At 45.7% G+C, this 26,251-nt stretch overlaps 1 protein-coding gene across 3 annotated transcripts in view; it reads right to left on the bottom strand.

Moving 5' to 3' along the window:
- The window catches only part of abca2 (ATP-binding cassette, sub-family A (ABC1), member 2), a 577,021-nt gene that overhangs the window by 160,199 nt on the left and 390,571 nt on the right, over positions 1-26,251 (bottom strand). For all 3 annotated transcript variants that reach the window (XM_038782183.1, XM_038782184.1, XM_038782185.1), the window contains 3 exons: positions 22,333-22,523; positions 17,602-17,752; positions 13,459-13,663 (listed from right to left, as the gene is read on the bottom strand). In XM_038782183.1, the coding sequence (XP_038638111.1) occupies positions 13,459-13,663; positions 17,602-17,752; positions 22,333-22,523 (547 nt within the window). The remainder of the gene's footprint in view (positions 1-13,458; positions 13,664-17,601; positions 17,753-22,332; positions 22,524-26,251) is intronic.

Here is a 26,251-nt window from a genome sequence, read left to right as displayed (position 1 = left end):
TTCTGATCTACATCCCCAAGGCCTTCTTCAATTCATTACAAAACTGATCATGGCCTTTTTATGGGCAGTGGGTAAGAACGTGAGGATCCCAAAAAGAGAGCGACAATCATGGAAGGCCGAGCCCTCGCAAACCACAGGGCAACAACTACGAAGAGGGTAAAGGGGTGGATAAAAGAGCCAGAACCGGAGTGGGTGCTTATGGAGAAAATCAAATTTGCCATCCGGGGGGATGGAAGAAGGCTTCCACAAAACGTGGGCGCCAGTCACTCAGAACCCAACCAAGATCAGCAAGCAAACAACAAAATACACGGAGTCACTTCAATCACACAAAACAGAAAACAGGAGCTGAAGAGGGAAGAGGACACGCCAGATGACAAGAGGGGAAGGGTGAATCGAGAAGAAAGCGGGGAAGGGGTGGGGAGAAGAGTGGGGGACCCGGTCGGGAATAAACACCCACTGGAGAGGTCAAAATAAGAAGCCACAACCGATGTAAATAGGTAAGCACCACAAAATGTACATACAATTATTTATTTTCTGTTTGTTCTGTACTGTTTAATTTGTAGCATCATTAGTTTATTATTTCACCCTTGTTATCTTTCAATGTATGTTCACAATTTCCTTTGTCTTGTATAGCTTAAAAATCCTCAATAAAAACAATTAAAAAAAACAATTGCCTATCTTTCTCTCCCAATTGTACTTAGCAACCCTTTTATAGACAATGAAGCATTTTTGAGGTGTAGTTGCTATTGTCACAAAGGAAATGCAGTGCTCAATTTGCACACAGTTAGATTCCACAAACAGCACTAAAAAATTAACTCGGTAACTAGTTTTTGTGAAGTTGATTCAGTGATAAATATTGGCCGGGATGCTGGGAACCCCTGTTCGTTGTATAGTGCTATTGGTCTGTTTATGTTGACCTGAGAGGGCCTCCTTTTAAGGTCGGAGCTGAAAGACAGGAGCCCCCAGTTGTGGAGCAATCCCTCAGTATCGCACCAAAGCTTCACAACAGATTACGAGCACCAGCCTCTGGAGTGGGAAGGATTGAACTGGCAGCTAGAAAGAACAAGATGCTTATTAGCTTAATTAAATTGTCATCAGTGCCATTTTCAGATCCTTCAATGTGCTGGAAATAATTACTCGACAGCAAACTGACACTGCAGAAGTGTCTGAGAAGACAGCGCGCGCGGATGGAAGAACCTCACACATCAGACCTTCAGTCAAGCTGTTTGGCTGATAAAGTGTGAAAGTGAGGCACCGGCTGTCTGCCGGCCACACTAATGCTCTCTGAGAGTTGCAAGTCGATTCCCGAGCTGCTGACTGGCAAATCTGTTTCCAGTCTCCTTCTGTATCTTCAGGAGCATCTATTAAAGGGTTAATAACTAATTGGCAGGGAGAACGCAGCGGCAGGGGAAATAGGAACGCAGAAACCTTTAAAAAAAAATAGCTGAAGTGTAAATCCGTGATGGCACTTTGAGCAGTTTCCTGGCATTCCTCACAATCGGCACAGATACGAGAAGGTAAGGGAGGGGGAAGGCGGGTGACAATCTTTAATTACAGCAGAGTGTAAAGCAGGACTTCCAACACTGATCGAGCCAACTTAAAACAGCACAATTGTATTGAGAGAGCACAACTATCAGGAAAGGCTAAATTGGCCAGAGCTCTTTTCTCTATAAGGGAGAAAGCTGAGGACTGAGGCAGGTACAGCAATATCTGCAATCGTACAGTACATCACAACAGTGACTGCCCAGGGCAGCACGGTGGCCTAGTGGTTAGCACAACCGCCTCACGGCGCTGAGGTCCCAGGTTCGATCTCGGCTCTGGCACACTGTCCGTGTGGAGTTTGCACATTCTCCCTGTGTCTGCGTGGGTTTCGCCCCCACAACCCAAAAATGTGCAGAGTAGGTGGATTGGCCACGCTAAATTGCCCCTTAATTGGAAACAATAATTGGGTACTCTAAATTTATAAAAACAACAGTGACTGCCCTTCAAAGGTACCTCCTCATTGGCTGTAAAGTGCATTGAGATACCCGGTGAACATGAAAACGCTACACGAATGCAATTCTTTCTTCTTTTTCTTAGATTTTCTCAGTCGAAATTCCACACACTAGCTGAAATGAAACTATTCTCTCACTTTGACTTGCTACCCTAACAAAGGAGGTCTTTAAAATTATACTGTTTCCACTTTGCACCGCAGAGCATTGACATCACAGGAATGAACCATCAGCCCAGCAGTTCCAAGCTATGTTTATGCTCCACAGAGTATTCTCCCATTCTTCTTCATCTAACCCCATTAATATAACCATCTATTCTTCTCTCTCTCGCTCTGTGTGGCACAGTAGCACAGTGGTTAGCACTGTTGCTTCACAGCAGCAGGGACCTGGGTTCAATTCCCAACTTGGGTCGCTGTCTGTGCAGAGTCTACACGTTCTCCCCGTATCTGCATAGGCTTCCTCCGGGTGCTCCGGTTTCCTCTCACAGTCCAAAGACGTGCAGGTTAGGTGTGTGAATGGGCCATGCTAAATTGCCCTTAGTGTCCAAAAAGTATAAGTGGGGTTAATGGGATAGGGTGCAGGTGTGGGCTTAAGTAGGGTGCTCTTTCCAAGGGCCGGTGCAGACTTGATGGGCCTAATGGCCTCCATCCGCACTGTAAATTCTATGATTCTCTCGCTCTCTCTTGCTTATCTAGCTTTCCATTAAATCCATCTGTCCTCTCTATCACTTTCACATCCCTCAGAACTGGACACAATACTCCAGTTGAGACCAAGCCAGTGTTTTATACATGTCTAACATAACTTCCTTGCTTTTGTATTCTATTGTTTATTGGGACTGTAACCATCTTGCTTCTTCTCTGGCTCCCTTTCAGTCCATGTCTGGATGTTATCCACCCATCTAATTTTTCTTCTGCTTCTTCTGACTTTTCCCTCAGTTTCTCCTTCGATTGTTGCCAGGACAAGGCTGTTAGGTCTTCATTTCCAATGTTGATAATTGGAAACCTTTCGCTCTCGATTTGTACTTGCAACCCTTTTGACTCCTGAACCTCTACTCTTTATCGAGCCCACTCATAGAATCCCCATAAGCAGGCGGCGGCTATTTGGCCCAATGAGTCTGCAATGAGTCTGCATCGACCCTCCTAAAGAGCACCCTACCTAGGCCCACTCCCCTGTACTATCCTAGTAACCCCATCTAACCTCTGGACACTAAGGGGCAATTTAGCATGGCCAATCCCCCCGAGCCTGCACATCTTTGGACTGTGGGAGCATCCGGAGGATACCCACGCAGACACAGAGAGAATGTGCAAACTCCACACAGTCAGCCAAGGTCGGAATTGAACCCAGGTCCCTGATGCTGTAGGCAGCAGTGCTAACCACTGTGCCACCGTACTGCCCATCACACACCCACAGGCAATGCGACCATCTACAGACATGGACAACACCCCAATGCTCGACCCCAGAGGGGCAAACTCCCTCCCCTCCCCATCACTAAAAGCGAGCGTGTGCACCCCCACCACCACCAAGGCGTGAGGGTAACCCTGCCCCATGAGCATCCATCAGGCATCACCCCCCCCCCCCCCCCAAAGTGAGGGCCCCCCAACTTTAGGTTGCCCCTTTTTCAGGCCCCCCATAACCCCTCCAGCCTTAATACCCTGCTTTCATGGGCATGCCCCCCACCCCCCACCCCAGGCTCCTCCTGGGCAGTGCCAAGATGGCCTCCCGGCATGGCCATTATACCTGATCTCCTTTGTGGAGACCAGTACTAATCCGCGCCCGACTGAGACCTCGCCGGTGCGGCCAGTGACTCACGGGAGCTGGGGGAATACAGCCCCAAACGGGCCCAGCGTGGTTACATTAGCCTAATGGCTCATTTAAATATGATTGTCTGGATCAATCCCTTGATGAATGTGATCCAGATCGCGCCGGGCATAGAGTGTTCGGTGCCTTCCGATCGGCTCGGCACCCGATGCGAAGCCTATTTTGGGCCTCTCCCCTGATGTATCGGGGATCAGTGCCGGCTGCAATGTGGAGAGTAAACGCTCCCTAGGTCATGAAGGTAAATCATACCAAACCCTGTGAAACTCCACTGTATACCTTTCTTTCATCTGAAAAACAACTGGCCGTCGCTGCTCTCTGCTTCCCGTTATTCAGCCAAATTTGTTTCCAATTTGCCACTGACCCTTTTATTGTCAACTTTGGTGACAAGCCTGTTATGCGACACTTCACAGAATGTACACGTGCAGAAGGAGGCCATTCGGCCCATCGAGTCTGCACTGGCCCTTGGAAGGAGCACCCTACCTAACCCCACACCTCCACCCTAACCCCGTACCTTGCCTTTTTTGGACACTAAGGGGCAATTTAGCATGGCCAATACACCTACCCCTGCACATGTTTGGAATGTGGGAGGAAACCGGAGCACCCAGAGGAAACCCACGGAGACATGGGGAGAACGTGCAGACTCCACACAGACAGTGACCCAAGCTGGAATCGAACCTGGGACCCTGGCGCTGCGAAGCCATTGTGTTAACCACTATGCTACCGTGCGGCCCACGCATACATAGAACAAACAGTGCAGACGGAGGCCATTCGGCCCATCGAGTCTGCACCGTCCCACTTAAGCCCTCACTTCCACCCTATCCCCGTAACCCAATAACCCCTCCTCACCCTTTTTTGGTCACTAAGGGCAATTTATCATGGCCAATCCACCTAACCTGCACGTCTTTGGACTGGACGTAATTAAACATCTTTTGGAAGTCTGTGAGCATATCAACCATGTTACCCGCAATAATCCTCTCTGTTGGCTCATCAAAAAACTCAATCAAGCTAATTAAACACAATTTGCCCGTAAAAAATCAATTTCTTTAATTAAACTATATTTGTTCTGCCTGGTGTCTTGGTCAACATTTCTCTGAACCAATACCTGATTTATCAGAGCCTTGTGAAGGATGGGTAGAGGGAATATATACATTTTGTTCAGAGCCATTTTTCGTGCTATTTTACACACACCTCAATTTCCCATTCACAAGGACTCAGCCTAAGGTGCAGGCTTATAGACACTCGGTTCTGTGCCCAAGTGGCCATTGCTTAATGTCGGGCCGTCGATAGGGTGCATTCAACTTTGGAGTGCATTATAGCCAAAAAATAGTTCTGACCTCATCTGATGTCCACATTGATGTGCTTTCAAACAGAAGTCACTGCACCACACTCAGAAATGGGGACTTTGTCTATGTATTTTCCCAGGCATTTGAACATTGTGGTCAACTACTACCCCCTCCCCAAGTGAAAGCTAAGGGTCAAAAATGGAACTTCCTTAGTTGTGCCCCGGGGCACTGCACTGTTGATCTCTGCACTTGGAGCAAGATTTCACACCTCTTTGCTTTGAGGCATCCTTGTAACACAGATATTTTTCGACTTGAAAATGAATTACAATTGAATGAGGAGACAGCAGAGGCATAAAGGGCCGACTGGCCTCTTCTAGCGCTCCATGATTCTACCGATCACTCTTGTGCAGTCTGAGTACAAACGGTAATCCTTCAAATTGTTTTCCAGGAAAAAAGATTCCTATTATAAGGTCTGGCAAGGAGTCCACACCTATGCTGAACAGGTTGAGTCAAAGGAAAAAGGTTTAATGCAACAGAACAAGAGTATAGAGCAGTTACTCTACGAAGGGAGCCAGCTCACAGTTCATGACACTCCGGTTTTATACAGGACGTAGAAGGGGCGACCCGCCCTCAGTGGGGGAATGTGTATTCCTTACAGCCAGTCTCTAGTGTCCCATGAGCTGCTTAACCCCAGTTGTGACAACTCCCTCACTACTTATTGCAATATCATGAATACATTTATAAAGGACAGACATATGATTTTGGTAAAAATGCACAGAAGCCCCACAGCAGTTCACTCAGTAAAATCAAACCTCATGTCCCAGAACCATCACCAGGATATTTGTATTATTTAGTGATGGTTCAGGACATTCCCCAGGCCAGGCACCAGAACCTCCACCAATATCGGATGTAAGCAACTACTTTTATTTTTAGATAGTTTGTATTGAAAACAATGCATAAATTATGCAAAGGTTTGATTGTGGTATTTTCATTTATTTTTATTTTAAAAAAAATTTAGAGTACCCAATTGTTTTTTCCAATTAAAGAGCAATTTAGCGTGGCCAATCCACCTACCCTACACATCTTTGGGTTGTGGGGGTGAAACCCACGCAGACACGGGGAGAATGTGCAAACTCCACACGGACAGTGATCCAGGGTCGGGATTCGAACCCGGGTTCTCAGCGCTATAGGCAGCAATGCTAACCACTGTGCCACCGTGCTGCCCTTTGTGGTATTTTCATGACTATCAGCATTGCATGGGTTAATGTAGTGTCGTGAGTAGCCACTAGAGTAGCTACAGTTACAACTATATAATTATAATATTATAAGGCAGTGATGCTAGACCTTAGGGGAGGAGTGTATGTAGGAGTTAGCTAGTGAAGGTCAGAAGAGCAGATAGTGTAAGTGAGTGTACATCAGAGTTTAAACCAGTAGTGAGATTAGCTGTAGATGAGTGTAGTTTAAATGTTATTAATCAACTGTGTATTCTTAAGGAGTAGTGCAAATAAATTTATAGCTTTATTTAAGTTTAAGCTATTTTGTGGTCTTTGTGAACACTATGCCAACCACCCTGAAATAAGCCACACAAATAACACCATACTGATGAATTGTGTCGCTTTGAAGACAGGATGTACACATTGGGATGGATTAGCTGAAGTGCGGTAGCACTTCAATACAATTTCAGATATCGACAATTCACAAGTTTATTTACAAATCTAAGTTAGAAGCAAAAGAGTGTGTTAACATGTTTGGTAGGATTCTTAATGGTTGTGTTCATTGACTGAAAAATGGAAAGCAAGCAACCAATATCTTTAACAGATTTGTGTTTCTTTATAAGTGTAACTGTAGCATTATTAGGAAGATTAGGTGGATCATTATGTGCATTAGCAAGGTACGAAAATGGTCCACTGCTATTGTACAACTACCAAATTCCCTTTCTCACTTAAATAAATATTTTAATCTCCACCCTTTCTGGAAGTCAGATAACGATAAATTAAGATTTCTCTTCTTGCACCAGAAAACATACTGAAACACCAAACCAGTCGAAACAAACTTCTCAACGTTCAACATCTACAACTAAACAGGGCGAGGCAAAAGTAGCACTGACCATTCCAGGGGGTGGTTTGCAAGCTTAATGCAGAAAATTATAGTTTAATGTTTTCTGCCTGTCCCTGATTTAACAAAGAATCGATTTTCAGTTCACGAAATGTGATGCCAATTTTTAACATAAAACGTATTTTTACTTCGACTGGTTCTCCAGAGACAGATCAAACTGATTGTACTTCAGTATCTGTCAAATGGTCCCCACAGAATCAATACTCTGAACACTGGAATCTTATTCAAAGCCAGGCTATGACTACATTTACATGGATCAACCGGCAATCATGTCATGGGTGTTAGGCTAGTGTATAGAATTAAAATGAAATGTGTTGCAAACATAAACAAAAGCAATAATTTGGCACATGATAGAGAAGGATGTGTGATTTTGTTCAATGCTCGGTCATATTCAGAAATTAATAATTTCATTAAATAAGCTAATTACAGCAGCAGCACTCATTCCCCCATGGATTCTGTCTCAACGTCACAGGATCACTGAAAGGCAAAGGTCCAGCTGGACGAGAATCATCTGCAGAAACGGAGCTCTCTGGCCCTTACATACGTACTCACCAAATCTGTCTCAGACCTCAGTCCTTGACAGCACAGGAGGTTGTCAACCCCACGTTGGGCCACATAACCCATGGAGTCGTACAGCGCACAAATGCCCCTTCGGCCCCTGGGGTCTGCACCGATAATAACTTCCCCAAATCTCGCCCTAATCTGACCAGCACTTAGTCCCATATCCTTGAATCTGATGGTGTTTCACGTGCTCATCCGAGTACTTTTTAAAGGTTGTGAGGTTTCCAGCCTCCACTACATTTCCAGGCAGCGCATGTAAGATTCGCACCACCCTCTGAGCGAAAAATGTTTTTCTCAAATCCCCTGGGAATCTCCTGCCTCTGACCCTCAAACTATACCCCCTTGTGATTGACCCCTCAACCAAGGGAAACAGCTGATTCCTATTTACCCTGTCCAAACCCCTCATAATCTTATACACCTCAATCGTATCCCCCCTCATCCTTCTCTACTCCAAAGAAAACAATCCAAGCTTATTCACTCTCCTTATACTCTTTCACTGGTTAACCTCTTCCCCATAATTTAATAATAGATTACCGTAGGCTCCCTTTTAGCTCTAATTACTTTCTTAAATTCCCTCTTATACTTCCTATTCTCCTCCAGGGCCGCAGTTGAATTTTTCCCTTTGGGCTTGCTAAAAGCCTTCCTTCTTATCCAGTTCCCCTATTTGGAACATGTTGGAATGTATTCTCCCCATTTCCTTTCCGAATGCCCTCCACCGCTCCCCTAAGAAGCTGTTCCTAGTCAACTTTGGCCAGATCCTGCCTTATTTCAGTAAAATCTGCCTTGACCCAATCCAAAACTGTCTTGCAGGTCAGTTTTCCTAGTCCATAACAAACTTGAACCATGCTGTGGTCGCTATCACTGAAATGCTCCCCCCACTGTCATATTGAATACTTGTCAGGCTTCGTTCCCCAGAACCAGATCCAGCACTGCTCCATATCTTGTTGCGCCTTCTACATATTGATATCAAAAACTCCCCCGAATACATTTAAAGAAATCCGCCCCCTCTATGACTATCCCAATTTATGTTGGGGAAGTTGAAATCCCCGAGTATAATTACCCGATTAATATTCATACACACCTCAGTAAATAGTCTACCTGTCTGCTCCTTTATTTCCCACTGCCTCTTTGGGGGCCTATAATACACTCCCAGTAACGTGGCTGCCCCCTTTGTATTCCTAAATTCTACCTGTAAAGCCCCGTTTGAAGACACTTCCAAGATATCATGGTTTTCTGTGGCTATGACTCATCTTTCATTCTCACTCCACAGTATAAATATTTCCCACTTTCTCTGTCTGTTAGCTTTGACAAAGAGTCATCAGACTCGAAACGTTAGCTCTTTTCTCTCCCTACAGATGCTGCCAGACGGGCTGAGATTTTCCAGCATTTTCTCTTTCGTCCAAGATATCATCTCTCCTCATTGCAGTAATTGGTCCTCAATCTGCAACACCACCTCCCTTTTTACACCCTCCTCTGTCTCGCCTAAATATCCTATACACCAGAATGTTAAGTCGCCAGTCTGGACCTTCCATTAACCATGTTTCTGGGATAGCAACAGTGTAACAATTTCATGTGTCAATCCACACCCTTAACTCATTAGTCTTACCTATTACACTCCGAGCATTAAAGTAAAGACCATCCAGCCTTGTCTTACTCTCTTGACATTCAACATAGCTGAACTCATTCTGACTTGCTTTCATTATTATAGCATGACGTGTCTCTACTTTACTAACACTCTGTGTCGCCTCCCCATCCTAACCCAGTTTCCATTCCACCCAACAGCACTGGCAAACCTACCTGCAAGGATGTTGGTCCCAATGTGGTTCAGGTGCAGATTGCCCTGAACCACATAAATAGAATGGGTTCTAGGGAACCACATCAACACCGGTAATAGCCCAGTGACTATTGAATAAAAAGCAATAGGGGGTCAACATAATATCATTTTAGGAAAACACCTGATTTGCCGGACCTCTTGAAACCTGCTCAAAAGGCCCCTATGGGGCTGATGAGAACCCTTGCTTTAAAGAACTGTTACTTGGCAACGCATGAGTATGGCAGTATGAGTCATTCAATCAAAATTAATTAATATGCTCTACATTTTCTTAGGAATGTAGAAATATGAGTTGATCGTCCAGTCCCTCAAGCTATCCCTGCCATTCAATTAGATCCTGGCTGATCTGTACCTGAACTCCATTGATCTGTCATTTCTTGATCCCATTACCATAATAAAAATTAAAATCTCAGTCCTGAAAATTTCAATTGACCCAACCTCATTTTGGTGAGGGAAGTCCCAGATTTCCACTGCCATTTGCGTGAAAACTGTTTCCTGATTTCATTCGAACTGCCCTAGCTGTGACTGGAGATTATACTCGGTTAATCTGGACTTTTCAGCCACAGGATGATTCACTGTGTCTGGCCTATTGAACCCCTTTATAATTTTAGGCACCTCATTTAGATCAACCTGCAGCGTTCTAATCTCAAAGCATCACAAAACAAGTTTACGCAACTAGTCCTCGTAACTTAAGCATTTAAGACCCAATAACATTCTGGTGAATGTATTATGGTGGGTATGTTACAGTTCACTCAGAGGGTCCCGAGTTAATTACTATTAAACTATTTTTGTGGTAGGGACAGCTAGTTTTCAAACAGTTGTGCCAGATTGGCTTCAGCAGTCACAGGATGTGGAATTTTACGCTCGTTGAAGAGACCGGAGAGGTCACTCTCAATCTTGCTTTTTGACTTGAACAGTTTCTCATTGAAGAGCCTCGTCAGCTTCTCTTCGATAACCAGGTTTCTCAGGACGGTGCTGTTTTTGTCTCCATTCGTAGTTGATATTGAGCTTCCACCTCTCGGGATCATGCACCACCAGGTGACGGAGATGACTTTCTTTCATTGCAAATGCCTTTTGACAATCTGGGAAGTTGCATTTGTATTTCAGGATTTTGAAATGGTCTTTTCGGATGTGATGTTCCAAGTTAAATGCAGTTCGTAAATTCAGTTTGCAATCCTCCATTGGACAGACTCGCTCAGACATGTTGAGGGGTTCATGCCAGGCACCAAACAGAGTGCGATAGAACATAGAACAGTACAGCACAGAACAGGCCCTTCGGCCCTCAATGTTGTGCCGAGCCATGATCACCCTACTCAAACCCATGTATCCACCCTATACCCATAACCCAACAACCCCCCCTTAACCTTACTTTTATTAGGACACTACGGGCAATTTAGCATGGCCAATCCACCTAACCCGCACATCTTTGGACTGTGGGAGGAAACCGGAGCACCCGGAGGAAACCCACGCACACAGGGGGAGGACGTGCAGACTCCACACAGACAGTGACCCAGCCGGGAATCGAACCTGGGACCCTGGAGCTGTGAAGCATTTATGCTAACCACCATGCTACCCTGTTCCCTGCCCACCGCAAAGTGATGTAATCTGATTCACCCCCTCGCTGGGCATGTCCCAGATTAGCATATTGTAATATCAGGATGGTTTGAGGCTGGATTCTCTAAGCTCCCAGTGTTCTCTGGCACCCCCCCCCCCCACCCCACCCCACCCCCCCCCCCCCCCACCCCACCCCCCCCCACCCCCCACCCCCCCCCCCCCCCACCCCCCCCCCCCACCCCCACCCACCCCCCGGGCCCAGTAATGGCACCCTGGTAGTACCAGCTTGGCAGTGTCATGAAGGTTGCATGAAGGATGATGCGTGAAGTTGGGGGGGCCTTTGGCGACCACGTAGCACGGCGTCGCTCTCCTAGGGCAGGACTGGTACTGCGATTGGCTTGGGGGGTGGAGGGGGGTGGGTGCCTGATGCTGATGAGAAGGGGGAGATAGGTCTGAAGGGAGACCCACAACTGACAGTCTGGAAGCTAAAATCCTATCAGTTACAGCCTACTAAAAGCGATCAGCTATCTCTCTATGAAAGTGAATAGAAGTCTTGCAGATCAAAGGCTCTGAGGGGGGGGGGGGTGGTTAAAGCCTTGAGGTGTTTCAACTTTCTATGAAGTAACAGGTGTTAGGGACTGCAAAGTGAAAAAAGCAGTGAATCTTCACTGTTTATGTCTCGACCTGTTCAGCTCCCTGGCAGGGGTGACTGATGAGGGGGAGGGGGGATAGTCTCTGATATAAGGGGGAGGGGGTCTCTGAGGTGAGGGTTTCTGATGGGGGGATCTGGGGGGCAGTTGCATCACCTTGCTGTCGGGCGAGACACACACCCGCAATTCCTTTGGTGGGGTGCAGAGGGGAAAAGGATACCCCTATTTGTCGGCAGGGGAGGGGGAAGGGGGACAGAATTTGCATTGTGGGGGAAGGGGAGCCAGTCGCCAAACAGAATCCAGCGAGCTTGTGGTCAGACATAAATTAGCATAGCAAGGGAGAGCGAATTGCTCCTGGCAGCCACATCTAGTGCCAGCGCAGAGAAGGAGTGTTTCTACTCTAGCGGAAGAGCTTAGTCTCCCGAACAGAGAATCCTGCTCTTTGACATTTTTGGGGGAGAATTCCGCCCAACATTCTTTTAAAATGCTGCATAAATTTTAGCTCCAGTTTCGTCCCACAGTCCAAAGATGTGCAGGTTAGGTGGATTGACCGTGTTAAATTGCCCCTTAGGGCACCCAAGGATGCATCCAAGGACATGTAAGTTAGGTGGGGATATGGGGAAAGGGCAGGGGAGTGGGCTCTTTCCCCATATCCCCATCTAACTTACCTAAGTAGGATGTTCTTTCAGAGGGTCGGCCCAGTCTTGATGGGCCGAATGGCTCTCCGCTGCTCTGTACAAATTCGATGAAAGGACATAATTCCATTAGAAGCACTTCAGAGTAGATTCAATAAACTGATTCCTGGGATTGAGGGTTATTTTATGGGGAAAGGTTGGACAGTCTTGACCTGTATCCATTGGGAGTTTAGAAGGATGAGAAGTGATCGTTATAAGATCCTCAGAGGACTTAACAGGGTGGCTGCCAGGAGGATGTTTCCCCTTATGGGACTGACTAGAACCAGGGGACACAGTTTAAAAAATAAGGGGTCTCTCATTTCAGACAAAGATGAGGAGAAATTTTGTCTCTCAGAAGGTCAATCATTTGTGGAATTCTCATTCTCAGAGAGAAGTGGGGGCAGGGTCATTGAACATTTTTAAGGCTGAATGAAATAGATTTTCGATTGACAAGGTAGTGAAAGGTTTTAGGGCACAGGCAGGAAAGTAGAGGTGAGGCCACATTCAGATCAGCTGTCATCTTGTCAAATGGCAGAGCAGGCTCGAGAGTTGGATGGTCTAATTCGTATGTTTATATGTGACAGGGAGGCACAGTCTGAACACATGCTTACGAAGACAAATTAATCAAATTCGTATGAACCATATAACCCGGGAACAATTTCGACCTCGGGTGGCCATCTGTGTGGAGTTTGCACGTTCTCCTCGTGTGTGTGCAGGTTTCCTCCGGGTGCTCCAGTTTCCTCCCAAAGTCCAAAGGTGTGCAGGTTAGGTGGGTGGATTGGCCATGCTTAAAATTGTCCCTTGGTGTCCAAAAAGGTTAGGTGGGGTTGTGAGGAAGTGGGCCTCGGTTGGGTGCTCTTTCAGAGGGTCGGTGCAGACGTTGATGGGCCGAATGGCCTCCTTCCGCACTGCAGGGATTCTGTGATTCTGTCATATAATGACTGCAGACACGTGCACAAATACGAGAAGTGAATGAAATACCTGGATGAACAGCTTCAATGTACCATGTTAGTACTCCATAGACAGTGGCATCAACGATCAGCATGACCATGGAGAGGAGTAGGTTGAAGTCATCTCCTTCGACTGGTGACTGATTCAAGGTGTGCCACTGAATTCCAACACCTGACACCTCATAGAGTGCAAAGTATTTGGAACCAAGCCCAAACGCAGTCGTGGACATGAGGGACTGAAAGTGCAAAAAAGCAGCGTTAGTACTCAATACTTCTTAATCTTTGATATTTGACAATTATGGTATTCAATTACATGTCTCTGGAGAAGCTTGTATACTATTATACACATATTTTAATACCATACGCAAGGTGATTAGTCACAGAGTATAAGTGATCCTATAATTCTGAGCAAACCAAGAAGGGTGTTTCTAAGAGAGTGTGTTGCCATGCTTGCTGAGACTTCAGCCAGAGGGTGCTGAATCTGTGGAACTCTTTGTCGCCGAAGGCTGCGGAGGCCAAATCACCGAGTATCCTTAAGACAGAGATAGATAGGTTCTTGATTCATGAGGGGATCAGGCGTTATGGGGAGAAGGCAGGAGAAAGGGGATGAGAAAAACATCAGCCATGATTGAATGGTGGGGCAGATTCAATGGTCCGAGTGGCCTAATTCTGCTCTTATGTCTTATGGAGACGTTTTTAAGTATGGGTTGTTTCACTCTTTCCGTCTGACCTTGGTGAGTTCCTGCAGTGCATCTCATAGATGGTACTGCTGCGACTGTTTGCCAATGGTGGAATGAGTTGATGTTTGTGGAAGGGGTGCCAATCAAGTTGGTTGCTTTGTCCTGGATGATGTTGAATTTCTGGAGTGTTGTTGGAGCTGCACTGATCCTGGCAAGTGGGAAATATTCCATCACACTCCTGAGAAGTGCCTTGTGGATTAGAGTCAGTTTTGGGGAGTCAGGCGGTGAGTTATTCGCAGTAGGATTCCCAATCTCTGATCTGTTCTTGTAGTCACAGTATTTATATGGCTATTCCAGTTCAGTTTTTGATCAACAGTAAAGTCCAGGATGTTGATAGTGGGGTATTTAGCAATAGTAAATGCCATTGAATGTTAAGAGATGATGGTCATTGCCTGGCATGAATGGTACTTGCCACTGATCAGCACAAGTCTGGATATTGTCCAAGTCTTGCTGCATTTGGACATGGGCTGCTTCCTGTATCTGAGGAGTCGCAAATGGTGCTGAGCATTATCAACAAACAGTCTCACTTCTGACCTTTGGGGTAGCACAAGTGGATAGCACTGTGGCTTCACAGCTCCAGGGTCCCAGGTTTGATTCCCCGCTGGATCACTGTCTGTACAGAGTCTGCACGTTCTCCCTGTGTCTGCATGGGTTTCCTCCGGGTGCTCTGGTTTCCATCCACAGTACAAAGACGTGCAGGTTAGGTGGACTGGCCACGATAAATTGCCCTTAGTGACCAAAAAGGTCAGGAGGGGTTATTGGGTTACGGGGATAGGGTGGAAGTAAGGGCTGAAGTGGGTCGGTGAAGACTCGATGGGCCGAATGGTCTCCTTCTGCATTGTATGTTCTATGTTCTATGATGGATGGATGGTCATTGATGAAGCAGCTGAACATGGATGGGCCTAGGACACTACACTGAGGAACTCCTGCAGTGATGTCCTGGTTCTGAGATGATTGACCTCCAACAATAACCACCATCGTGCCATGTATGACTCCAACTAGCATGCACAGTAAAAGGGGACTAGGGGAGGGACTCAGAGAGGTGAAATTGAGGCCATGCATAACACACCTGTTTTAATTTTAAACTTCAGCATCACTTCCCTTCTTTTCAATACATTCCCTATAGAAATAAAGCCGAGCGCTTGATTTGCCTTTTTTCTATGGCCTTGCTGATTAGTGACGCAACTTTTAATGACTGACGTATTTGTACTCCGATATCCCTTTGTATCACCACCCCACTTAGATTTACACCTTCCAGGTAATAAATGACCTCCTCTTCTTCCTACCAAAATGTACTACCTCACATTTATCTGTGTTAAACTCCATTTGCCAATTATTTTCTAATTCTTCAAGTTTATTAATGCCCTCCTCTAAATTGTCGCAGTTCTCCTCAGTATTGACATCTCCCGCAACTTGCAGACATCAGCAGATTTAGAAATTGTGTTTTTGCGATGCTCAAAATGCGTTGCGAGATTTTGTTAAATCTCGTGACATGTCACAATCTGGATCTTGCCCTCACTGGGCATGATCCTGATCAGCATACTATTTTTAATATATCTGCGCTGTATTCTCCCGGGTTCTGGGAGCTAAGGGCCTCCCCAGCGAGGCCTTGACCAGGCGCTGTTTAGCACTGATCCACACATATGTGGACCGGTCGTAATAGCACCTGGGGGAGCTATACACGGTAGCCTTTACCCAATGAGTCTTTGTTGCAGCTGCCCAAGACACAATTTAAGTTAGGGGGGTCTCCCAGGCCATTGGAGAGCCCAGGTGTGGGGCTCTGGGCAGGGTGGTACCCTGGCAATCGCGCTGGCACCTGGGCACCTTGGCACTGCCTGTCTGGAATTCTGGCAGTGCCTGAGTGACACTGCTAGGCTGGCAGGACTGCCAAGGTGGCAGTGCCAATTTGCCCATGACAGAGGTCGGGCTAGGACGCCTTGCCCTCAAGAGATGGGGAGCTCTAGGATCATGAAAGAGGCAAGTTGAGTGCAGTGGGGACCCGGTTCGGTATGCCTTTAGAAATGGTGGCCTGATCTGCTAGTACTCTTCCTACACTGGTGAGCTGAGCTTGTCAGTGCAGGAAATGAAGCAAGGGCAGCCTTGATGGGGCGTTTTCCATCAAACTGCCGTTGGATAGCAGAGTGTTTCTAGCTGCGACAGCCACTGCAAAACACCCCACTAAACGTGCCCAAAAGTGGACTTTTGTTGCCGTTAAATCGAGATTTAGCACAGCTGCAACAAAGACTGATTGGGGAAAAGCCACTGTCAATAGCCCTCCAACACTTTTAACACTTCCCTCAAAGAACTTTGTTTCTTTTTTGGACAAGTTATATTTCACTATGGGCAGCTGTTCAATATGTCGTCTGGGCTGAGGGATTTGAATAGCTTTGATTTAGATACATCTTTCAGGCCATTATTAGAACCACAGAATTCCAACAGTGCAGAAGGAGTCCCATCAAGTCTGCACCCTACCATTCCCCTTCCCTATCCTCGCAACCTGCACATCCCCGGACACTAAAGGGGAACTCAGCACGGCCAATCCACCTAACCGGCACATCTTTGGACTGTGGGAGGAAACCGAAGAACCCAAAGGAAACCCATGCAGCCGCGGGGAGAACGTGCAAACTCCACACAGACACCCAAGGCTGGAATCAAACCCGGTCCCAGGCGCTGTGAGGCAGCAGCGTTAACCACAGTGCCGCTCTTTTGTGGCTTCTTCCAAATGCAACATTTAACTTAATGTTGAATTGTGCAGCCTGTCACCAAGTCTTGACTTGCACCAATTACAATCTCATCCACAGGGTCCAAATCCCTCATGCTGGACCAATTCAGCCAGCTGAGAAGGCACCAATATCTATCGGAGTTGAATCTAACCTAAAGGAGAACGTAATAATAATAATCTTTAACGCTCTCATTTCGCTGGCTCTCAATCCTAATGAACCTTTAGTGCAATAATAATTCTGCATGGGATTAAAAGCCTAAATGCCAGTGCACCAGGCTGAAATACAGATGCCATAATCAGATGACTTTCAGCAATGACCGAGTTTCAACCTGCATTTGTGGAAAGAGGGTCACGGATCACTGGAATTTTGTCGGGTTAAAGATTTAACCCAGTTTCAGAACACGCTTCATTCTTGTAAAATAAAAAACAAAATGCTGCAGATGCTGAAAATCTGAAATTAAAAACAGAAAATACTGGATAAACTCAGCAGGTCTGGCAGCTTCTGCCGAGAGAGAAACAGAGTTAACGGTTGGAGACCGTATGACTCTTGATTCACGCTGGACTTGAAACGTTAACTCTGCTTCTCTCTCCATGCAAGCTGCCAGACCTGCTGAGGTTCCCTCGCATTTTCTCTCCTCGTTCTTGTAAAACTCATTTTGCACAACATTGAAAAAAATGATTAATCTCATTAGTTAAAAAAAAAATACCATACCGCAATGCACTTCTCGAATGCGGTGATCCGATCATGAGCCACCTCCTCGCGGATCGCCACGTACATGTATGGAACATAGCTGAGGAAATAAATGATCCCACCGCACGCCGAGGCTAGCTTCGCCTTGGAGTAGACCACAGAGATCAGGAAACTGCAAGAGTTCAAGGAAGAAGTCAGTGCAACTGAGGTTATGAGCCCAGATTTCCATGTTATCTCACAAGAAGACGGACTTGTTCCAGTTATCCACTAAGAAGCTGTGCAGCGTGGGTGAATGCAATGGCCAGTGTGGTAATAGAATAAACGTTCTGTCATCAGGCACTCTGCCAGCTGGAGTTCTCGACTAACTGGAACACCTGTTGGGTGTGTGCTTTTTGACTGGAGATGCCTCTCATCCCTCAGAAGCTGGCGCTAACACTTGTTCCCCGTCCGTCCCACTCTCACACAACCGCTATAAATTGTCAAGCACGCAGGCAGTTGTTGCCCATGGCCTGCCCTCGCTCCACTCTCAGCTGCCCAGTGTGCTGAACACGGTGTTCCCTCGGCACCGCTCCCTCGATGCGCACGTGCCCCCAGCTCTCGAGGGGCCTCGACGCCCGCATCACCATGAGATCACCCAGGGCTTTTCCGATTGGTTGAATATGTAGAACTCGTGGGCGGCACGGCGGCGCAGTGGTTAGCACTGCTGCTTCGCGGCGCTGTGGACATGTCTTCGATCCCGGCCCCGGGTCACTGTCCATGTGGAGTTTGCATATTCTCCCAGTGTCTGCATGGGTCTCACCCCCACAACCCAAAGATTTAGAGCGTAGGTGGATTGGACACGCCAATTGGAAAAATAATTTTTAAATGAAACAAAAAAGAAAATACGGAACTCTTAGGTAACCAGCACCACCCATGCTGGGTAAAAGACATTTTCCAGTGCTAAGCTATTGTTCGTCTGGCCTATGGAACACCACAAAAGTGGGAAGTGGATGGAAGGGGTGGGGTGGGGTGCATGCCCACCTATTTAATTTGACGTAAGAGTGTTAACACAGTTTGTATGAGGACGGGAGTAACTTACTTTGAGTAGAGGCTGCACCTCACTTTTGTTCACAATTTACATAGATGATTTGGAGTTGGGGACCAAGGGCAATGTGTCCAAGTTTGCAGATGACACTAAGATGAGTGGTAAAGCAAAAAGTGCAGAGGATACTGGAAGTCTGCAGAGGGATTTGGATAGGTTAAGTGAATGGGCTAGGGTCTGGCAGATGGAATACAATGTTGACAAATGTGAGGTTATCCATTTTGGTAGGAATAACAGTAAACGGGATTATTATTTAAACGATAAAATATTAAAGCATACCGCAGTTCAGAGAGACTTGGGTGTGCTAGTGCATGAGTCACAGAAGGCTGGTTTACAAGTGCAACAGGTGATTAAGAAGGCAAATGGAATTTTGTCCTTCATTGCTAGAGGGATGGAGTTTAAGACTAGGGAGGTTATGTTGCAATTGTATACGGTGTTAGTGCGGCCACACCTGGAGTATTGTGTTCAGTTTTGGTCTCCTTACTTGAGAAAGGACGTACTGGCGCTGGAGGGTGTGCAGAGGAGATTCACTAGGTTAATCCCAGAGCTGAAGGGGTTGGATTATGAGGAGAGGTTGAGGAGACTGGGACTATACTCGTTGGAATTTAGAAGGATGAGGGGGGATCTTATAGAAACATTAAAAATTATGAAGGGAATAGATAGGATAGATGCGGGTAGGTTGTTTCCACTGGCGGGTGACAGCAGAACTAGGGGACATAGCCTCAAAATAAGGGGAAGTAGATTTAGGACTGAGTTTAGGAGGAACTTCTTCACCCAAAGGGTTGTGAATCTATGGAATTCCTTGCCCAGTGAAGCAGTTGAGGCTCCTTCATTACATGTTTTTAAGGTAAAGATTGATAGTTTTTTGAAGAATAAAGGGATTAAGGGTTATGGTGTTCGGGCCGGAAAGTGGAGCTGAGTCCACAAAAGATCAGCCATGATCTAATTGAATGGCGGAGCAGGCTCGAGGGGCCAGATGGCCTACTCCTGCTCCTAGTTCTTATGTTCTCACTGATTCAAGGCCAACATCCAGCAGCCAATTCTCAAGCAGTGAACGCCAGTGAGGAATTGGGCAGCCAAGCCAACTGCATCTTAATGAGCTACAAAGAGCTGAAAGAATGCGCAAGGCTTCCTTCACAGCTGCTGTTCTTCACTGTGAGTGGTGCTTTGTAACTGCCTTGTGATTGACTGATAGTCACTCATCATTGCCGATATAAACAGTTGTCCCCTGCAAGCATGGCTGGTATGAGCAATGGAGACCTCGTAAGGCAATAAGCCTCAGTATCTCTGGGCTTCCGATAAGTGCGGAAACCATCAGCTCAGGTGTCTCACCCCAGTGTTCATAATCATCCCTGCTGGAAAATGTAAAGGCATTATGCAAGCATAAAGCTGTGTTAAGCTACTATCCCGACACCCAAGAAAATATATCGCTGACATTTGCCACCATGCTCATTCACTCAGGTTTGGTACCTTGCTACTAATGAAACTATAGATCATTGACTGAGAATGAACAATAAAGAATGGCATTCTCAAAGTATAAATGTTAAATATCGTTTCTAGGTTACACGGTAAAGATGCACTAATGAGACCCAAGTAAAACAATGCATTATAACATCAACAGGTCATGTTAGAGTGCATGGCCACAAATCCCCACATGGTGACTTCCCCATTTCAGCATTATCGCCAGCGCTTACCGCAGGAAAAAGAAAAGCAATACGGTTGTAGAGGACAGGGATTAAGACAATAATTCAGTATACCAAGATGGGAAGTTCAGGCACGAGAATGGAATGTAATTAATCATGGCTAAGATCTGCCAATTGAGATTTTTCAGGGCATTAGGAAGGGAGAAGCTCGATCCACTTGACTACAGTTCACCATCTACTCGCATCAAGTTCTGTTATCATCACAGACTTCTTCAGTAATTCAGCATCAGTTATTTTAATGTAGCAGTTTGTTGCTTGGTAATCAACAGCATCTCATGCCACCAAATGTTTCATGATTTATATTCTCTGGTTTATAAACAATTGAGAGATAAATAACTGAATTTAAAATTGGAGCTGGGACATTCAGGAGGAAAATCAGGATGCATTTTTTTCAAAATTCATTCTCTTTTACAGGCTTTGATTATTGGGACAATTAGAGCTTTCAAGACTGCAGTATGTGATGACTAGAAAACTTTAGGAATACTGGATTCTAAGTCTAGGGCAATTTAAGGGTTAATAGCCTGGAGTTATAGTGTGTTTGACTGCAGTGGTCATGTTTTTTTTAATAATTCTGTTTTGCAGGGCCTGGGTGCTTTTAGCAGTCAGAAGGTGAAATTGACAAAGGAATGTGTTTTTCAGCCTGGACTAATGGACTGTGGTTCAACTGGGAAAGTCCCTGACGAGTTAATATGGTTTGCAGCCTGTAGAGATAGTTTGTTTTTCAGCTTGGGGAGATGAGGTCAGTGTTGGATGGAGCCAAGGAATGCAGAGAGACATTTTGAAAAACTTTTGAGAGTCAGTTTTTTGGGGGAGAAACTTTGGGAGAGAGAGGAGTTGAATTCTGATCTGCCTGATGTTGAGTCCCCAAGTTGCCCACAGTAAAATAGATTGAGAGCTATATGTTTCCTTTCTTGTCCTTTAATGGAAAACTGAGTAGTAGTGTTTAAAGGGGAATTGTAAGCTGTTCTCTTCGGATGTGAAGTTAAAAAAGTTAATTCTGTATTAAGTTTTGTTTTAAAAATACCAATGCCCTATTTCTTCATTTAACCACTCCTGGAGTGAATCTTCATTTCCACACAGTCTTACAAATAAACTAAACTATTGGTTGGGTTTCTGTCCAATATTGTAGCTACTGTTAGGGTCTGTTATGGGATCATAATAGGTTAGCGATAGTAGCAAAGATCGAGAAAGTGGAGTTGAGATGTGTATCAGCCATGATTGGCCCGAATGTGGAGCAGGCTCAAAGGCTGAATGATCTGCTCCTGTTCCAATGATTATCTGATAGAAAAGATTGGTAATTGGGTTAAAGCCACTAGTTGAAGGTAGGTCTTATGTCTGGGTAAACAGCACCTTGCCTCTGAGCCAGGAGCTCTGGGTAAATATCCTGCTGTAAGACTTGTTGGGTACAAAAGGAGGATAATCAATCTGCTAATCCTTCCAATACGCCCATGGCAGACAGTAAGAGGAGGATCAATTCGTAATTCAAGATTATATATTTACAATCGATAAAAAGAAATCATCATCTGTGCTCTATTTAGAGTTAGTGCCGTTAAGTTCCACATTTTCAACTAAACGTTTGGCAATTCTAGGTCACAGAGTCATCGGGCGGCATGGTGGCACAGTCGTTAGCACTGCTGCCTCACAGCTCCAGATTCCCGGGTTCAATTCCGGCCTCGGGTGACTGTGTGGAGTTTGCACTTTCTTCCCGTGTCTGCATGGATTTCCTCCGGGTGCTCCGGTTTCCTCCCACAGTCCAAAGATGTGCAGGTTCGGTGGTTTGGCCATGCTAAATTTCCCCATAGTGTCCAAAGGTTAGGTGAGGTTACTGGGTAACGGGATTAGGGTGGAGGTGTGGGCTTAAGTATAAATAGGATGCTCTTTCCAAGGGTGGGTGCAGACTCGATGGGTCAAATGGCCTCCTTCTGCACTGTAAATTCTATGATTCTTAACTGTATTTAATGTACTCACCAGAACATGATGGTGGCTATGCCATAGATTGTGAGGAACAGCCAGATTATAAAGGGATCGCTGTGCATCAGGACTTTGCCATACTTCAGGATACCCGTCAGTGCAGTTACAGAGATGGAGAGCTGCACAAAGCCTGTGATGAACCAGGCCACCCAGTGGACTGCATTGTTCAACCCCATCATCTTCATGACCTGGAGGAGAAGGTATGTAATTGGAAGATAGCAGATTGTTCACATCAATTTATCTACAGGGCAGACTAAATTTTAAATACTCACCAGCTCCTCACTAATACCAACATTCATATGCAAGAGTTTCTCTGTAACAGTTTTATCTAATATATTAGTCACCAGCCACATATAGCTGATCAAAAATCTAGATGCGGCTAATTCTATTTGTTACCAGTAAATCAAAAACAAGTAAGAGTCACCACTGTTCATTAAGTTATCTTAATACTGATGTTTGCACAACGCATCAATGTGCATTTAAAGTTTGGTCTTTTGGTATTGTGGGCAGCATGGTAGCATAGTGGTTAGCACTGTTGCTTAGCAGCACCAGGGACCTGGGTTCAATTCACAGCTTGGGTCACTGTCTGTGCGGAGTCTGCACGCTCTCCCCTTGTCTGCGTGGGTTTCCTCCGGGCACTCCGGCTTCCACCCACAAGTCCCGAAAGACATGCTTGTTAGATGATTTGGGCATCCTGAATTCTCCCTCAGTGTACCCGAACAGACGCCAGAGTGTGGCGACTAGGGGATTTTCACAGCAACGTCTTTGCAGTGTTAATGTAACACAAATAAAGATTATTTTATTTGGGTGCTTTTTAATTGCCATGAGTGCCTTAAATTCCTTTGCTACTAAATGAGGATAGATATTTAAGTAAATTCTGAAGAAGTACATTTAACTATGTTGTGTAAGTGTTTGGGGGAGGCGGTGGCCTGCTATTGTCACTGGACGAGTAATCCAGAAACCCAGGGTAATGATCTGGTGACCCGGGTTCGAATCCCACGCAGCAGGTGTGAAATTTAAACTCAATTAAATATCTGGAATTAAATGTCTAATGATGACTATTGCCGCTTGTCGTAAAAACCCATTTGGTTCACTAATGTCCATTAGGGAAGGAAATCTGCCATCTCTACCTGGTCTGACCTATATGTGACTCCAGACCCATAGGATGTGGTTGACTCTTAAATGCCCTTTGAAATAGCCTAGCAAGCCACTCGGTTGTATTCAACCGCTACGAAAACACAAAAATAAGTAATGAAATCGGATTGACCACCCGGCATCGAACCAGGCAGCAGAAACGACAACGGCAAATCCAGCCCTGTCGACCTCGCAAAGTCCACCGTACTAACATCTGGGGGCTTGTGTCAAAGTTGGGAGAGCTGTCTCACAGACTAGTTAAGCAGCAGCTTGACATAGTCATACTTATGTTGGTATGGCTGTGCACACTAATGCATATAGTTATCCATTAATGTATATAGTTATCTACATGACCTCCAAACAGCTGGTGGCGATAGAGATCTACCATGTGACTCGAGATACCCGGCAATTGGCAGTAAGTCGTACAAGAGGATAATCGCACTGGAAGTAGCTCCAGGAGAATTCACTGAATTCATTTATTTCATTACCATTTATATCGTAGTTTGTTAGTTATCTTTCCACGTGTTCATTCTGTTAGTAAAGTATCCTATTAGTCAAGGAACTAGATGTTCTGTGTACATCTATATAATGGCCATAACACAGAACATAACAATACTCACAGCATCATACCTTGCAGACAATATCCCAGACAGCACCATCACAATTCCTGTCTATGTCCTGTCTCATCGGCAGGACAGACCCAGCAAAGGTGGCGGCACAGTGGTATACAGTCGGGAGGGAGTTGCTCTGGGAATCCTCAACATCGACTCTGGACCCCATGAAGTCTGATAATTTCAGGTTAAACCTCCTGCTGATTACCATATACCGGCCAACATCAGCTGAAGAATCAGTACTACTCCATGTTGAACACCACTTGGAAGAAGCACTGAGGGTGGCAAGAGCACAGAATATGCTCTGGGTGGGGGATTTCAATGTCCATCACCAAGAGTGGCTCGGTAGTACCACCACAGACTGAGCTAGCCAGGTCCTAAAGGACATAGATGTTAAACTGGGACTGCAGTAGGTGGTGAAGGAACCAACAAGAGGGAAAAACATACTTGACCTCATCCTCACCAATTTGCCTGCTGCAGATGCTTCTGTCCATGACAGTATCAGTAGAAGGTACCATCGCACAGTCCTTGTGGAGACAAAGTTCCTTCTTCACATCGAGGATGTCTTCCATCGTGTTGTGTGGCACTACCACCGTGCTAAATGGGAGATTTTGAACAGATCCACCAACTCAAAACTGGGTATCCATGAGGTGCTGTGGGCCATCAGCAGCAACAGAATTCTATTCAACCACAATCTGCAACCTCATGGATTGGTATTCCCCCACTCTACCATTACCACCAGGCCAGAGGATCAACCTTGGTTCAATAAAGAGTGCAGGAGAGCATGCTGGAAGCAACATCAGCCATACCAAAAAATTTGGTGTTAACCTGGTGAAGCTACAGGACTACTTGTGTGTCAACGGCATAAGCAGCAAGTAATAGACAGAACTAAGTGATTCCACAACAAACACATCAGATCTAAGCTCTGAAGTCCTGCCACATCCAGCCATTAATGGTGGTAGACAATTAAACAGTTCACTGGAGGAGGAGGCTCCACAAACATCCCCCTCCTCAATGATAGAGAAGCCCAGCAGATATGTGCAAAGGACGAGGCTGAGGCATTGGCAACGATCTTCAGGCAGACGTGCCGAGTGGATGATCCATCTTGGTCTCCTCCAGAGGTCCCCAGCACCACAAATGTCAGTCTTTAGCCAATACGATTCACTCCATATGGTATCAAGAAACGACTGAAGGCACTGGATACTGCAAAGGCTAAGGGTCCTGATAATATTCCGGCAATAGTATTGAAGACGTGTTCCAGAACATGCCGCACCCCTAGTCAAGCTCTTTCATTACAGCTACAACACTGGCATCTATCCGGCAATGTGGAAAATTTCTCAGGTGTATCCTGTACACAAGGAACAAGGCAAATCCAACCCAGCCAATTACTGCCCTATCAGTCTATTGTCCATCATCAGCAAAACGATAGGAGTCATCAACAGTGCTATCAAATGGCACTTACTCGGCAATAACCTGCTCAGTGATGCTCAGTTTGGGTTCCTCCAGGGTCACTCAGCTCCTGACCTCATTACAGCCTTGGTTCAAACATGGACAAAAGAGTGAGTTCCAGAGATGAGGTGGGAGTGACTGCCCTTGACATCAAGACAGTATTTGACCATGTATGGCATCAAGGAAGCCTAGCTAAACTGTAGTCAATAGGAAACAAAGGGAAAACTGTCCGCTGTTGGAGTCACACCTGGCACAAAGGAAAATTGTTGTGGTGGTTGGAAGACAATCATCTCAGCTCCAAAACATCACTGCAGGAGTTCCTCAGGGTGGTGTCCTAGGCCCAATCATCTTCAGCTGCTTCATCAATGACCTCTCTTCCATCATAAGGTCAGAAGTGAGGGTGTTTGTTGATAATTGCACAATGTTCACCACCATTCGCGACTCCTCAGATAATGAAGCAGTCCATATCCAAATGCAGCAAGACTTGGACAATATCCAGGATTGGGCTGATAAATGTCAAGTTATATTCGCGCCACACAAGTGCCAGGCAATTACCATCTCCTACAAGAGGGAATCTTACCATCGCTCTTTGACATTCAATGCCATTACCATCGCTGAATCCCGCACAATCAACATCCTGAGGGTTACAACATTGATCAGAAACTGAACTGGACTAGCCATATTAACACTGTGGCTACCAGGGCAGGTCAAAGGCAAGGAAT

The sequence above is a fragment of the Scyliorhinus canicula genome, chromosome 21 (genome assembly GCF_902713615.1).
Source record: "Scyliorhinus canicula chromosome 21, sScyCan1.1, whole genome shotgun sequence".
In the NCBI taxonomy this organism is placed as follows: Eukaryota; Metazoa; Chordata; class Chondrichthyes; order Carcharhiniformes; family Scyliorhinidae; genus Scyliorhinus; species Scyliorhinus canicula.
The sequence above is the reverse complement of the archived record's forward strand: the minus strand, read 5'-3'. Positions and strand labels throughout refer to the sequence as shown.